At 38.9% G+C, this 15573-nt stretch overlaps 1 protein-coding gene across 3 annotated transcripts in view; it reads left to right on the forward strand.

Annotated features, from left to right (window-relative positions):
* Positions 1-1534: 1534 nt before the first annotated feature.
* CYB5R4 (cytochrome b5 reductase 4) overlaps positions 1535-15573 on the forward strand; it is an 81429-nt gene continuing 67390 nt past the window's right edge. For 2 of the 3 annotated variants that reach the window (XM_004422080.2, XM_087443836.1), the window contains exons 1-2: positions 1536-1721; positions 4887-5040. In XM_004422080.2, the coding sequence (XP_004422137.1) occupies positions 1647-1721; positions 4887-5040 (229 nt within the window). In that variant the 5' untranslated portion in view covers positions 1536-1646. Of the gene's footprint in view, positions 1722-4886; positions 5041-15573 lie in introns of all 3 variants that reach the window. The other variant, XM_087443837.1, reaches the window with a different exon arrangement.

The following is a 15573-nucleotide window of genomic DNA, read 5'->3' on the forward strand; positions in this document are numbered from 1 at the left end:
ATTTGGCAGATATGAAACATTCTCCAACAACATCACCTTCCTTTGCTTTGGTTCCCTGCTCCTGATATTCTCATGTAAAAATTTTCTCATAGGAAGTGAAATAAGAAATTCTCAATGATTAGCTTTTTCAAGGTAGACTTACAGAAAAATACATCATCTTTTAATGAGAGAGAAAACAGGAGTACTTTGCAAGGTCGAGGTAACATAGTAAACTATGACAATGAAGTTCTTTTAGCTCTAATACAATCTTTTCAAAATAAACATTTCAACTGCAAATAAAAATGTTCCTGTAATATTCCAGAATGATAATGGGGCGGGGTGAAGTTCAGAGATTCTTACCTAGCTAAGAAATGCCTTTTACTTGAATGGCTACGTATATTCACACATTTTGCCTTCTAATTGGAAATGTACTACAAACATTGATTTACAGGCACTTTAAGGTCAAGGCAAGTGAAATAGAGCAGGTGCAATCTATCTTTCAGAGTCAGGAAAAGTTAATAAGGGAAGGGATGGGGAGAATTATTTAGAGCTATACTTCTGAAAACTTGCTCCCTTCACTGGATTCTACTCTCAGGATGTGTGTATTCCCCAAAAACCCCTCCAGGTCACCAATCCTGACCTTGAGCATTAGGAACTGATGTTTATCTGCACAGTATTTGTGCTGCTCTCATTAATATGTTAGAATAGTATGAAGAGCCATTTATTGAGCGCCTACTATTAACCAGGCACTGTACTATATAGTTTACATATGACATCTCATTTAATCCTTACTAAAACCTAAACCCATTTTGTAGATGGAGAAAATGAGGCTTCGAGATACTAAAGTAACTTGCATAAGTCTGCTTATTTATTAAGAGCAGGGATCGCATCCAAACTAAACTCTGACTCTTAAGCGTTCAACACTACAATTGGGGGTGATGCATCGGTATACAATTCCCTGTATCTTTCGGGGAAGACAGGGAGTTAGATGAGGAGGAAGAACTTGTGAGTGGGTGAGTGAAGCAGAAGGAGACTTGTTACTAAAGTCTTTGACTCATTAGTCAGTCATTAGCGAAGGTTCTTAAAGGTAAAGTTTTCTCTTCACCCCACAGGAGTGGCTGTTTGCATTTGACACCTTAGCTCTTAAAAGTTTACTTTCCTGTACAGCTTGGTGCCTTAGTGGAGAGAGTTTCAGAGAGATAAAAATGCTTTAATAGTGTTATTTTATTCCATATTTTAAGTAGTGTGATGTTAGTGCTTAACAATGGATAGACACTTGTGTTCTGGGTTAACAGGACTCTACAAGAATTTGTTCTCAGATTTGATCAGCACCAAGGATAAGGAACAGCATCACTCTCTGATATTTCCACGGAATAGCTGTCACCTCCTTGCGGTGCTGAAGTTCAGGGTGCAGGACTAACGGAGCATGCGCAATTTCTCCTATTTCCACCCCAGCCGGCGCTCCGTCAGTCCCGTTGGCTCCGCCCTCCACGGCCTGGACGTGCTGCGTCATGGCGCGCCTCACCCCCGGCGACCCCGGAAGTGGGTGGGGGGCTAGGCCTCTGCCGGGCCTGGGAGCCGGCGGGGGAGGTGTTACCTGAGGGGGTCGAGCCGAGCGATCCCGTCCAGCAGTGGACCCCGGGCAGGGCCCGGGCCAGGGGTCCAGGATGCTGAACGTCCCTTCCCAGTCTTTCCCGGCCCCCAGCTCACAGCAGCGCGTCGCCTCCGGGGGGCGTAGCAAGGTAAGCGGGTGACACCGTCGGTCTCGCCCAGCGCTTGCCGCCTCCCGCCGGCGTTGGGTGTTCTCGCTTCCGCCCCCTCTCCCACTTTCTGTCCTCCTCTCTAACCCTGGTTCCGTGCTGCCCTTGCTGTGATCTCTTTCTGATCCCATGCCGTCTCCAGTCCTCCAGCTCTCCTAATCTCCCTCTCACCTCCGAGCCCCTTTTCTTTCACATCCCTTTATCCCTGTCAATTCCCTTCTCCCAAGTCTTTTCCCGCTAATGAAGTTCAGATGTATATGATAGGTCCAGGTGCTTGCTGTATTGTAGGTACTCAGTCTTAGCTTCCTTCCTTCAACCTGTCCCCTTCGCCTCTCTTTTGTTCTTCACTTTCCGAAGGAGTTGTGAGTGATGTGGGTTCCCTAGCAGAAGGGAAAGCTTGGGCAGTGCGACAGCGACCAGTGACCATCCCTCCAAGGGTGGGGACTCCGACTCCGGAGTCTTCTCCGGAGATTGGAGAAGTGAGAACAAATGTCTGCAAACCTCCGGTTAGGTTTACGGACACTTCTCCAAGTCATGCTGCCTTTTTTCCTTCTGGTACCTCATTGTTTCATCACTGCCTTTTCTGCCGATATCACTTGCTGACTTTGAAGCTAATATAATACTCTAAGTTTTTGTTGAACATAGTTACTGTTAGCAACAGGTTAATACAAATTTATTTTACATTTGGAAAATTTAATAAAATTGTTTCCTGTGTTCATTGCGACATGAATGTTGCCTGCTCCTGTTCTGTGTTAGTTCCTCATTCTGTAACCACATCTTCATGTTTTGTTTTTGAGACTTCCACCTACTTAGGCCACTCCTTTTTCTTTTCTGGGTGTTAGCATCATTTGGGACCTTCACTGACTTTTTTTTCTCCACGACCTGGAGTTTGCCTCGACATCAGAAATATGGATTCAGGGATCTGTAGCTTTCGTTAGCTTTTCAGAACTCTATGACCCCAACTATAATAATCATATAGCTGAGATTTATTCAGTGCATACTGATGGCCATGTGGGTTCTGGTTGCTTGACATGTATTAACTTGTTCAATCTTGACAATGATCCTATGAAGTGGGTGCGTTTGTTATCTCTATTTCATGGAAAAGGAAACTGGTTAAGAAATGTTGCTCTAGACCCTGTAGGCTTGATGTGATGTGACTTTGGCTCTGACATTTCATCTCTTGCTCCATATATCATCCAGCCATCTAATTATGTGTTTCCTTCTACTTGATATTTGACCTGTTTCTCTTCTTATACCTGAATAGTGTAGCCTTTCCAGAGAAAGAATTTATGAATTAGTGTATGAGTTGCTCCCCTTCTCCATTAAAACTACCACTCATGTTCTCAGCGTCTATTTAAAGGAGAAAACTTAGAGTCAAAGACAAGAAGTTCATAGGTGGTGATGGCAAAGGTGAGTCTTTGGGTCCCAAAAGAGAACAAAATAAGATTATTGTGCCATTCAAAGGGAAGCGAAGACTCTTTCTTTTTTTTTTTTTTTTTTGCTTTGTGAAACAAGCTAATCTTGAACATGTTAGGAGCTGAGTCAGGATTGTATGAAATGGGTAGAGATTGAGAAAATAGAACCTAGTTGAGGAGGTTGTGCCCATAATTGTTAAAATCTCATATTTTTGAGTGAGAAAGACCCAGATTCTTTTCCCAACTCCACCACTTAACCTCTTCAAGTCTCAGTTTCCTGAGGTGTTCATGGGAATAACAGTATGCATTTTATAGGGTTGTTCATAGGATTAAATGAGATAGTGTTTCTCTTAGCATAGTGTTGATATATGGTAAGTGTTCACTAAATGTTACTTGCCCTTAGGCTTTTGTTCAGATCTCATGGATTGCTGTGTAAAGCCGTTAGCACAGTGCCTGGCACAGAGAATGCACTCAATATGTGATAGCTATTATTTCTACTAACATTAGGAAATAAATATTTTTTGAGAACCTACCATATGCTGGAGATGTGATGTCTGTTTTTGAGGAGTTTAGTCTTATGGGCTGCACAGGCTTTGTCTGGAAAGTTATAAATGCCGGAAGTGCTATGACAGTGTGTTATGACCACGAAGGAGTTGCGGTCAGAGAAGGCTTCTAATCACCTAATACTTCCTCATACCATCACACTGGGCTTAGGATTTCAACATATGAATTTTGGGGGGACACAAACATTCAGTCTATAACAGGAAATGTCCTTGAATTTGCCTGCTTTTACATTAAACATTCCTCTGATACTATGTTACAAACTAGTTACACAAGTTTAGACAGTAACCCTGTCCCATAGGGATATTTTGAAAAGTTTCCACTGGGTTATCTTAACTGGTTAAAATACTAACAATACCTTTCATGTAAAAGCCTTGAAAATGTATTTTGAAAAAAAAAAAAGACACAAAAAACCGAGCAACCTGTTATTAAGTCCTCTAGGCAAGGGCAGGCAAACCTTGCTACAAAAGGCCAGATAATAAATATATTAGACTTTGAGGACCACATAAGGCTTCAGTCTCTTCGCCACCACCACCACCACGTGTGAAAACGATTCTTAGCTCCAGGGCTGTACAGAAACAGGCATGGGCCAGTTTGCCAACCTCTTCCTAGAATGTTACAGTTTTATTATTTTCTATTTGATAACCATTGTTTCTTAGCGGATTCTTAGAAAATTGATTGCTGCCTAGTAATTTCTAATGTTCTGTGTATATTGGCAATCCAGAAAATCAACTTTAGCCAATTGTTTATGTTTTCTTCTATCAAATCTCTTTTGATTTTTAAGGCAAAGAAATTTTGGTCTAATTTGGTAAGTGACTATTATATATTAGTGACAGAGCCAGGACCAAAATTTGTTTTCTGACTCCAGGTTCAATACTATTCTTGTTATACTATGATACCCTTATGATGAACATTTGTGTGACAGAATTTTTAAGCCCTACCTCATAGCCCAGGTATTTTTATATAATGTTTTATTTATAATTCTAATACAGCAAAAATTATTTTAACAACCTTGTAAAGCTGTAAGAAGATTTGTAGAATAGTGACATTTGAGTTTTCTTATCTTTTTGACTGGGAATAAGAGTAATGAAGTAGCCTGAGGACAAGCAGCAAGAGAGGAAAGGAAAGCAGCTAACTCTGAGAAGCCACACTGAATTTCTTCTTTTCTCAGGTGCCTCTGAAACAGGGCAGAAGTCTTATGGATTGGATTCGACTGACCAAAAGTGGAAAGGACCTAACGGGGCTAAAAGGCAGGTTAATTGAAGTAACTGAAGAAGAACTTAAAAAACACAGCAAAAAAGATGATTGTTGGATATGCATAAGAGGTAGGTAGTATTTATTATGTGCTGCAAAAAACTTTGGCTGGGCTTTGTAATGCTATGTAACTCTGTGGACCTACGACTTGGTGATATAATTCACAATTAGATAGTAAAAATATGCCTTAGTCTGGCAGTAAGTTACATAATTCCAAATTTGGGTAGTATTTCTTCCTTATGTAACTGTTTACATAGCATCCCTGTACTATATTCCCTTTGAAAGAAAACAAGTGTTTGCAAGGCAATTTAATACCAAAGTAGTAAAATTATTCACTAACACCTAGTTTGTATAGAATAATGTTCCACTTTAGTGCCTTGTCACAGAATTCTGTCAGGAAAAAATGTCTCTGAGAATCTAAAGTAAATCAGAAAGCCTGCATTAAACCCAAATCTTCAGTTCTCACTTGCAGCAATTTTTATTAGTTAGTGTATGTTAGCAATATTCGTTTGGGTGGATTGGAGAGAGTGAGCAGAGAGATAGGAGGATAGTTGAGAAAAGCCGACCTCATAATGTCCAACAACCTGGCATCTAGGAGGGGGTCAGAACCATTAGAGGGCACGGAACTGTGCAGTGGGCCTCCATAGCCATGTCCTTGAGTCATCCAGACGTGGGTGTGTCCACCATCCTCTGATGGAACTGTGTCATTCATTGCTGTTATCACAATTGTAATTTTATCATTGTATAATTTTGGTTTGTTGTCAGTTATCCTGGTTACACTGTAACCTGTATGAGGGCAGGGACCATGTCAGTCTTACTGCTCTGTCCGTGGTGCCTGGCACATAGAGGTCACCAATATCTGTTTGTTGAATGAGTGCGACACTTATCATTTTTAAGAAGTTTGGTCACTCAAAGAGGTGTGTGGTTGTCACAGTGAATTGATGATATGATAAATGGAAAGACATCAATAGACACAAATTAGTTTCCTAGGATGCCCAAACAAAATACCACAAACTGGGTGTCTTAAACAACAGAAATTTATTGTCTCACAGTTCTGGAGACTAAAAGTCTGAGATCAAAGTGCTGGCAGGGTTGGTTACTTCTCAGGGCTCTGAAGAAGAATCTGTCCCATGCCTCTCACCTAGCTTCTGGTGGTTTGCTACCAATATTTGGAGTTGCTTGGCTTGTAGAAGCATCCCCTCAATCTCTGCCTTCATCTTCACAGGGCATTCTCCCTGTGTGCTTGTCTGTGTCCAAATTTCCTGTTTTTATAAGAACACCAGTCATATTGGATTAAGGGTTTACCCTACTCTAGTATGACCTCATCTAGTTACATCTGCAATGACTCTATATCCAAATAAGGTCATGGTTAGGACTTCAACGTACAAATTTTGGGGGTACACAATTCAACCCATAACAGACATAATTAGAGTGTAAAATTTTTTTTGGTGGCAAAGGGGATGGAATCTTCCAGCAGGTGATGACATAGCTTGTTCTAAGACAGAAGAACAGCTGCTCAACTCCCTGAAGTTTCTCAGGGAAATATAACCATGATAGTACCAATAACCTGGAATGAAGATTCTGCCAGGTGCAAAAAAACTCCTTTTGTTATTTTATACGGTTTTTAATTCCCTCCTTGCCCTACCTCCATGCTGCCTACTTGTTTGTCAGATGCAAGTAACTGGTACAAAATGACCTCCCACTCTGCCTGAGTGTTTACTGCTAGGCTGGGTGAAGTGGAGGTCAGTTTCCCAGGAACATCTCTGAGCTGGCCCAGGCTACAGGCATGTCTGAGCTGTTTCTGCAGTAGGAAGCCACGTCTCCAGAAAATTCCCTTATGTGAACCCGTCATGTTCCAGTGATGTTAGGTGAATGAGGCATTATTGTAACGCAGTCATGCTTTATTATTCGTGTGATGTATTGATGGAGGTAAGGGACTGGTTTGCTGAGTTTGAAAAGTAATACATGCTGTTCCCAGTTATGTATCTCCTGTAATGACTGGAATGCATGGCACCTTTTCTGGTAAGGCTGTTGATTTAAGGATACGTTTTGTTTTAAAGTTTGTATTGGAGAATATGTTCTACTCTATTAATAATAAGGCTTTTTTTCTCCTTTGTGAAAGTAAGGTGTGTCTTTTTTTTTTTTTTTTTTTTTTTGCTTTTTGACGAGTTTGGTTTTTTATTTTATCAAGAAACACTTATTCACTTTAGGCCCTGCCCTTGGCGTTTCCACTCTAGTAGGAGAGGACAAATGACTGACTGTTAGACAAGTCTGAGTGAAGTGCCATGGGAGGGCTTTAAAGAAAGTGATAGCAGATTGAAGGGAGGGAGTCACGTGGGTTGGGAGAATCAGAGACGCTTTGTGGTAGAGAGGAGCCGTGAAGCCGTGAACAAGATTTCAACAGGAAATGAGGAAGAAGTGCATCAAGTGCACGGAAAGGCCTAAACAAGGGTGCAGACACAGAAGAGCTTGAGGTAAGTTCAGGAGCTTATGTTAATGTTGGAGAATTATAAGAAAGAAGCTTAGAAAGGTATGTTAGGTCCGATTGTGGAGGACCTTGAAAGCCAGGCTGAGAAATGTGTTCCTGATTTAGATGGCAGTGTGAGCTCTTGGAGGTATTTGAATGTGGGGACAGTGTGATCAGAGTGTGCCTTGGAAAGATCAGTCTCGGGGTGGGCATGGGGAATTGAAATGGGACTGGGAAAACATTTAGCTCGTTAGAGAAGTTCAGACGGTAACAGGTGAACCAGGATGTTTACAAAGACAATGGAAAGTAGGGTGAACGTGAGACCAACAGATTACTGGTAATTTCTAACGAAACCTAAATGAAAGTAAAAGAAAGCATGTGACTAAATGTAATTGACCTTTTCTTTTAGCTGTTCTAATTTAAAATACTAATTATACCTTTTTAAAGGGGGAAACGTATGCCAAATTTAGCATCGAAGGTCAGAGATAATGTTTGGATCCAAGTTTTAATCAAAGCTGTACCACAGGGAAACATGATATCATGGTATCATTTTTTCCCTTTTTTCAAGTATTAAATTCTTCATTTTCTAACATTTGCCCCATTTTTAGACCAGGTCAAAATTCAGCTGATCAAGCTGAGGGAGACACAGTCTCTTCAAGAAATCTTAGAAAATATATATTTTGGTGTGGGTTTTTATAGCTAATATTTTGAGGACTATTTTCTTGTTTTGAGTATATAGCAGCATTTCTGCTTCATGTTCAGGTGTGCTGGGTCAGGTTGTGTTCCTAAAAATGATGGTGTAAAAAGAGCACTTGGCTGGCAGCAGACTGTAAAATGTATAAACTGTAAAATGTAGGCATTGGCTTGGCAAGATCTCCAAGGCAGGGAATACGGAGTTCCTAATTTGTTCACTTAATTCTCACCATTTTCTGTAATATATATAGTTCTTTCAGTGCAATGGGAGTTAATTGGAACATTGAGAGAATGGGTGGGGGAGATACTGCTTTTTCAAAAACGTTGTTGGATTTACCATTAATTCATGCTTTTGTAGTTTTCTTCCTTATTGCTGTTTCTCCCTCTTTCAGGAACTAAAGATGATTTATAGCATACAAAGCTTTGAGCAGACATCTAAATCACTCGTATGTGAGAGCTCTGTAGAGCCTAGATCAGACTGTTTTTCCCGTAATATATTTACTGTAGTATGTGGTCAGTGTACGTAATAATGTGTTAAGTCATCAAGTCATCATTTGGCAGCATGGTGCAGCCTTTGATCTTAACAAGGTTGAGGGGAAGTGTGGCCCCATACCATGTAACATAACAGTCCATTTGAATAAATCGTATTTAGAAAAAGTTGATTACAGTCGATTGACTGGTGGCTCTTGTTAAAAATTTAGTGGATTAAGTTTTCCAAATGGGATTTAATGGATTTCATTTATAACTTAGAAATGAACATGCTTTGATTTCTCCTAATGCTGATGTCATATACTAGTAAATTAAAGAGGCCTGCTTGACACTCCAGAAAAAGTGACTTTTAATGGGTCTGTATTTTTCATGTTTCATAACTAATTAAAAAATTGTGGCAAATGGATTCTAAGAAGTAGTATGTAGCCCTATTATATTTTTATTACAGCTTCCTAATTTCTAGGTTCGTTTACAGTAAACCTTTTTAAAATTTACTCAGTGGTAGTGTAAATTTTTGTGAATACAGTTGATCCTCATTATTTGTGGATTCCAAATTTGCAAATTTGCCTACTCACTAAAATTTATTTGTAATCCCAAAGTCAATACTCACAATGCTTTCACAGTCATTCACAGGCATGCACAGTGCAGTGAAAAATTTGTTCACCCATTCCTAGCTGAGGTTGAACAAGGCGATGCTATGCCTTCTTGTTTCAGCTCTCATACTGTAAAGAAATGTCTTTTTAGCAGTCTGTTTGGTGCCATGTCTTTCACAATTTGTACTTTTTATTGGTGATTTTGCTGTTTACAATGGCAAGGGTAGTGCTGAAGTGCTCTTGCAAAAAAAGGCTGTCATGTGCCTTATGGAGAAAATACTCAGTTAAGCTTTGTTCAGGCGTGAGTTACAGTGCTGTTGGCTGTGAGTTCACTGTTCATAAATCAACAATATGTATTGAATAAGGTGTCCTTAAACAGAAGTACACAATAAACAAGGTTATATATTGATTGACAAAAATGCAGTGACTGGAGGCTCACAGGAACCTAACCCTGTATTTTCCCGTAGGAGCAATGGTTCTGTATTCACTGATTCAGTGTTCGCAGCAAGTTTATAGAATGTAATTGCTGCAAATAATAAGAATTGACTGTATTTCTTCAGGCTATCTTTTATTGATACTGCAGTAATAATAAAGTAAAGTAAGTTTTATACTTTTTAGGTTAGATTCAAACCCACCAAGAATAGAGAGGATTTTCCCAACAGTAAGTTCTTTTCTCTAGTTTTCCTTAGCTCCTTGCTTCAATTCTGTTTTGAGATACAGCAGTATTATTTGTCTCTAGCAGAGAAACTTTTTCTCTCTGAAAATTTTCTTTTAGGAGCAGTTTTTCAAATCTGGAACTAATGTTTTAACTTATAATGGACTGTATTATCACAATAATTAATATAGAGTGTATCTAAACAATAATGTATTGTTATAGTTAGTTCAACTCTTCTGTAGATTGTCTGCTTTGGTGCTGTCCCGTTACTTTCTTCTTGACCGCAAATGTTTGAACAACTCTCTTCTGCTGTTACTTGCTTGTTTAGGAAATAGAAACCAACATTTTTTACAGATACAAATCCCTTTACTCATCCATTTCTAATCTAATCCATAGATTTTCAGGTTGCCTATTCGACACCATTAATGCAGATAATCTAGTCTGTTGGTTTTGTTAGGTTTGTCCTCCTGACATCTTGCTTGCTTTTACTTTGTTTTTATCTCCTTAACTGTCATGCAATCTCTTCCTTCTTTTTTTTCACTCTTCTTTTCTCTGTACCTCTCTTCCATTCACTAAAAATCCAATAGAGGAAGAAACGGGTGGTCTCGGGGCCTCATCTAACCCTCACTGTAAACACAGTGGTTTACAAACTTCAGCCAACATTTTGAAATTTGCTTTGTAGGAAAGTGTTTGATTGCAAATTCAATTTTTAATATAGAGTTATTCAAATTTTCTCTTGTTCTTGTGTCAGTTCTTATAAGTTGTTTTTCAGTGAATTTGTTCATTTCATCTCAGTTATTGCCCATATTGGCATAAAGTTGTTTACACATTTCCTTATTATCTCTTTAATGTCTTTAGGTTCTATATTGGTATAACCTCTTTTATTCTTGATATTGCTAATGTTTGGTTTCTCTCTTTTTTTTCCTTGATCAGTCTTACTAGAAGTTTGTCAGTTTTATTAACTTTTGGTTTTCATTTTCTCTGTTGCTTGTTCACATTATATTTAGTTGATTTCTAGTCTTATTGTTGTTAGGGAGGTGACTATTTTGAGATTTTTTCCTCCAGCATTGGCATCAATGTATTTATGGAGATACTTTTCAGTAACTTTCATTATATTTTTGGTGAATGTCTGAATTGATAGTGGCAAATTCAGTGTTGTGATTTTCATCCCAATTTACGATTAGCTGTTGCCATTATCTTTTCATGAGAAGTTTTTGCTCATCTGAACTTATTACCCAGTCATACAATTCTCAGTTTTTTAATTAAAATCATGTATATACTATAAAGTATATATTCTTTATAAGGAGTGTTTTCTGTTTTTAAATATCTTAGCAGGATGACAATGTGTCAGATCTATGCTATGTGCTCAGTGTTTAATTTTCACAACAAACCTATGAGGTAGGTATTCTTCACAGAGGAGGGCACTGAAGCTCAGAGAATCCTCATTTTCCAGATGAGGAAACTGAAGCTGAGAAAGTACATCAGTGGGGACTCAGGGATGTAAGCGATAGAAACTCCAGTCTAACCTGGTTTAAGTAGAGAGCAAAAATTGACTAAAAAGTTACAGGTGGAGCTGACTTGAGGTGAGGATTGATGCCGGGCCTCAGATAGTGTCCCCAGAACCTGCTTTTGCACAGTCTTAGTTTCCTTTTTGGGATTGCTCCATTTTGGGACTAACTTTAGTAGCAAGATGACCATAGTAATTCTCTCGCTAGTTATTTTCAGATTCTATTCCTTTTATCTAATAGCTAAAATTAAAGTCTTGGAATTGGCTCTAATTGGCACAGTTTTGATCATGTTTACATTGCTGAAACAGTAATTCTATTTAGGGAAAAATGCTGCTCTTAATACTTAAACTTAGGTCACAAGCTTCAACCTATAGCCTAGTTGGGGCCATGGCTGAGAGTCGGGGAGGGTGTGGCTCCTGGAAGACAAAGTGATACTGTTGCTGGAAGGGGAGTGGGTGCTGGTAGGGAAAACATTAATGCCTACTGCAGAGAGTAGAGTAACTTGCCAAAGACATAGCTAATGAGAATGGAGCCACTGTTAACCTAGGCAGCCTGATTCTAAGCTTTTACGCTTAAAATATTAAACTGCACTGCCTCCTGTTTGACCATATTCAACTCTAGATTTTATCCTAGTTTAGCATTTGTGTGTTACTCACTTTGAGTGCCATATGTAAATTCATTCATTAAGAAATTACTATGGGGTGCCTATTACTTGTGACTCTTCTTGTGCTAAATAACATTGCTAATTAACAATCATGCAGACTATCCTTCTGAGACAGTTTTAATTTTTAGTAATTTAATGAAACAAAGCTTTTGCCTTTTTTGTGACTTTGTGTGTAGTCGGTCATAAAAATAGAGAAGATAGATTTTAACTTTTTCTCTATCTTGGTTCATTCATTTAATCAGTATTTCTTGAGGGTCTACTATGTGTCATGTACTATACCCGGTTCTCGGGGCTAACATAGAAATTTAACACTGAGGTGGCCCCTGCTTTTATGGAATTTCCAGTCTGGTGGGGAACACAAAGTGTTGATCAAGTCTGATGAGTATTGTGAAGGAGGGGTATGCTGTGCTGAGTGAAGATTGCAGAAGATTGAGCTGAGATCTGAAAGATAATAGAAGTTAACTAGGCAAAGAGGAATGGAAACAATATTCTAGGCTCTAGAGAAAAGCATGTGCAAAGACTGGGTGGTGTGATTGTATGAGAGAGAGAAAGAGATCACACACGCACACATGCGCCTGCACACACACACACATGGATGTTCACTGTGAATATAAGGAACATGAAGTTAGTGATACCTGTATTCTTTCTTCTCTTTCTCTTGCGTCAGAAAGACTCCTTTCAAAGACATCATTCTTTCTAAGACACTCTCTTTTCTAAGGCTAGTCCCTTGATGTGCTCTTATCTTCTCTAGCCTCCTCTGTGATCTCCAGCAGTTGCTCATCCTGCACTGTTTAACATCTCATTTCTTTCTTCCAACACCTTCTTCCTTTCAGTTTCCTCATCTTTGAAGACTTGACTGGCCCTCTCTGACTTTGATTCTTCCCCTGGGCTTTCTTCCTCAGCACTTGATGTAGGACCTCTGTTAGAACATCTCTAGCATGTTTTGGCCACTTTGTATTTCTGTCTTTCTATTTAAATTGAGTTTTAGGATATTAATATACTGCTTCTCTTTCTACTCTTAGCATCTAGCACAGGGCATGGCTCATGGTTGATGTTTAGTAAATGTTCTTTAAATCATGTGTAGGACTTTTAAACCACATTATGGTAGGGATATTTCAATGATTTCACAAAATAGTAACCGGTGAGGGACTTTCATTTTTGCTGTTGCCAGATTATTGGCCTCTGGAGTTAGGGAATATACCAGTCCCTTAATCAGAAACTTTGTTATTTCTGGACAGTTTTCTAATATATATTCATGGTCAATTATTCATTTTTGAGCCCTACTTTAGAATGTGAGCCATAGCCTGATAGAGATCATGTTTTCTTGCCTTTGTACAGCTTTGTATTTCCTTTTGTAGGCTTTGTGTGCTGTGGGGATTAGGTAAATATTGAAGATATCTTGAGGGCCATTTTTGTCATTAAATATTCTTAATTAAACTTTTTATTTTGAAAAAAGCTTCAGGCTTACAAAAAAGTTGCAAGTGATGTAGTAAGCTCCATAAACCCCTCACCTGCCTGGATTTACCCAGCGTTGACGTATTCATCATTATATTTTAATGAAACCATTTTGTCTCCAGTATTAACTTGTTCTTTATACCTGTCTTCATTTTAGTAGTTGTCCTAAGTTTATGATATACATTTTTAACTTATCACAGTCTATCTTTAAATAATATTACACCATTTCCCAACTAATGTAAGAACCTTACGATATACTTCCATTTCCCTCTCCTGTGCGTTGTGCTATTACTGTTATTCATTTTACTTCTACATATGCTATAAACCCCACAATATGTTACTATTTTCCTTTAGACAGTCACTTATCTTTTAAAGAGATTAAGATAATGAAAAAAATTTATCTTTTATATTTACTCACATTTTTACCATTTTCGGTGCTTGTTATTCTTTTGTGTTGATCCAGATTTCCCCTGAAGAACTTGCTTTAACATTTATTGTAGTGCCGGTCTGCTGGCAATGAATTCCCTCAGCTTTTGTTCATCTGAAAACATCTTTCTTTTGCCCTCATTTTAAAGATATATTGTTGGATATAAAATTCTAGGTTGACAGTTTTTTTTTTCCCCTCAGTACTTTAAAACTGTTACTTTATCTTCTGGTTTGCATAGATGACAACTCTGCTGTCATTCTTAACTTTTTTCCATAGTATGTAAGGTTTTTTCCTTCTCTGACTGCCTGTAAGATTTTATCTTTGGTTCTTAGCAGTTTGATATTCTTTTCCTTGTATTTTTCCTGCTTGGGGTTCTCTAAATTAATTTGGGAGAGTTTTTGGCCATTATCTCTTCAAGTATTTCTTCTACTCCTGTCTCTCTTCTTCTGGGATTCTAGTTGCATATACATTAGACTATATTGTCTCACAGCTCTTAGATGCCCCATTCCACTTTTTCACCTTGTGTTTCAGTTTGATGATTTCTATTGACCTTCCTTCAGGTTTGTTAATTCTTCCTCTGTTGTGTCCAGTCTGCTGATAAGCCTATCAAAGGAATTCTTCATTCTGATATCATGTTTTTCATTTTTAGTATTTCCATTAGTCTCCTTTTTAATAGTTTCCATCTTTGCTGAAATTTCCCAGCTATTAAGTGTCACCCACATTTTCTACTAGATCTTTTAAGATAGTAATTATAGTTATTTTGATGCCCCTCTTTGATAGTTCCAACATATGCACCAGCTCTAAGTCTGGTTGTATTGCTATTTTTCTCTCTTGACAATGAGTTGTTTTATCTTTTTTTAAAAATATATCTTATAATTTTTGGGTGAATGTCACACATTGCATATAAGTGAACAGTAGAGCCTGAGGTATTTGCTCTTAGTAGTGGGTACTATGGGTACACTTTTTCTGGCAGATGATTAATTTGAGTCAGTCTAGTTATTAGTTGAGCTGGGCTTGGGGTTTATCATTGCTATTGATACCATCAGTGCACCATAGACTTCAGATTCCTCCAACAGTGGATTATTGCTACCTTGTTTTTAGTGTGGGGCCTACGGTGCTGGAGGATTTTTCTCATTGTTCCTCTTCCACTCTTAGCTGACAGCTTGCCCACTATACCAGTGTAGTGTCTCCCTCCATGCTCTTGCCCCTCTCCCAGTGGCACACTGCTCTTGCTTGTTACTTAGTGCAAGACTTGTGGTGGGGGCAGAAGGAGTTTTACAATTTTCCTATTTCGGCCTCTGTCTTAGGCAGATCCTGTGCACCTGAGCCCCAGGGGCTGAGCTTTCTGAGTATTTCTGTCACTTCCCCACTGGAGATAATTCTCTGCCTCCTACTCAATGCAGGATCTAGAATGCAGGCATATTTTTTGCCTCTTCCTCCCGTGACAGCTGAGCTTTGTCTTATGTCAGTAGGGGAGGAGGAGGACATGGCAGAGGGTGTAGGGTGTGAGCGGTTTCCCTGCCTCCCAGGGCTAGAAGACCTGTTTTGTATCAGTGCAGAATCTGGGCATGAGTGGGCTTTCTGTCCCTCCTCCATTGTTTAGCTTGCATTTACTAGTGTCAATACAGAGTAAAGGAGGATGTGTGTTTCCTA

Source organism: Ceratotherium simum, chromosome 19, assembly GCF_057802395.1.
Source record: "Ceratotherium simum simum isolate JZ-2026a chromosome 19, ASM5780239v1, whole genome shotgun sequence".
NCBI classification, from domain to species: Eukaryota; Metazoa; Chordata; class Mammalia; order Perissodactyla; family Rhinocerotidae; genus Ceratotherium; species Ceratotherium simum.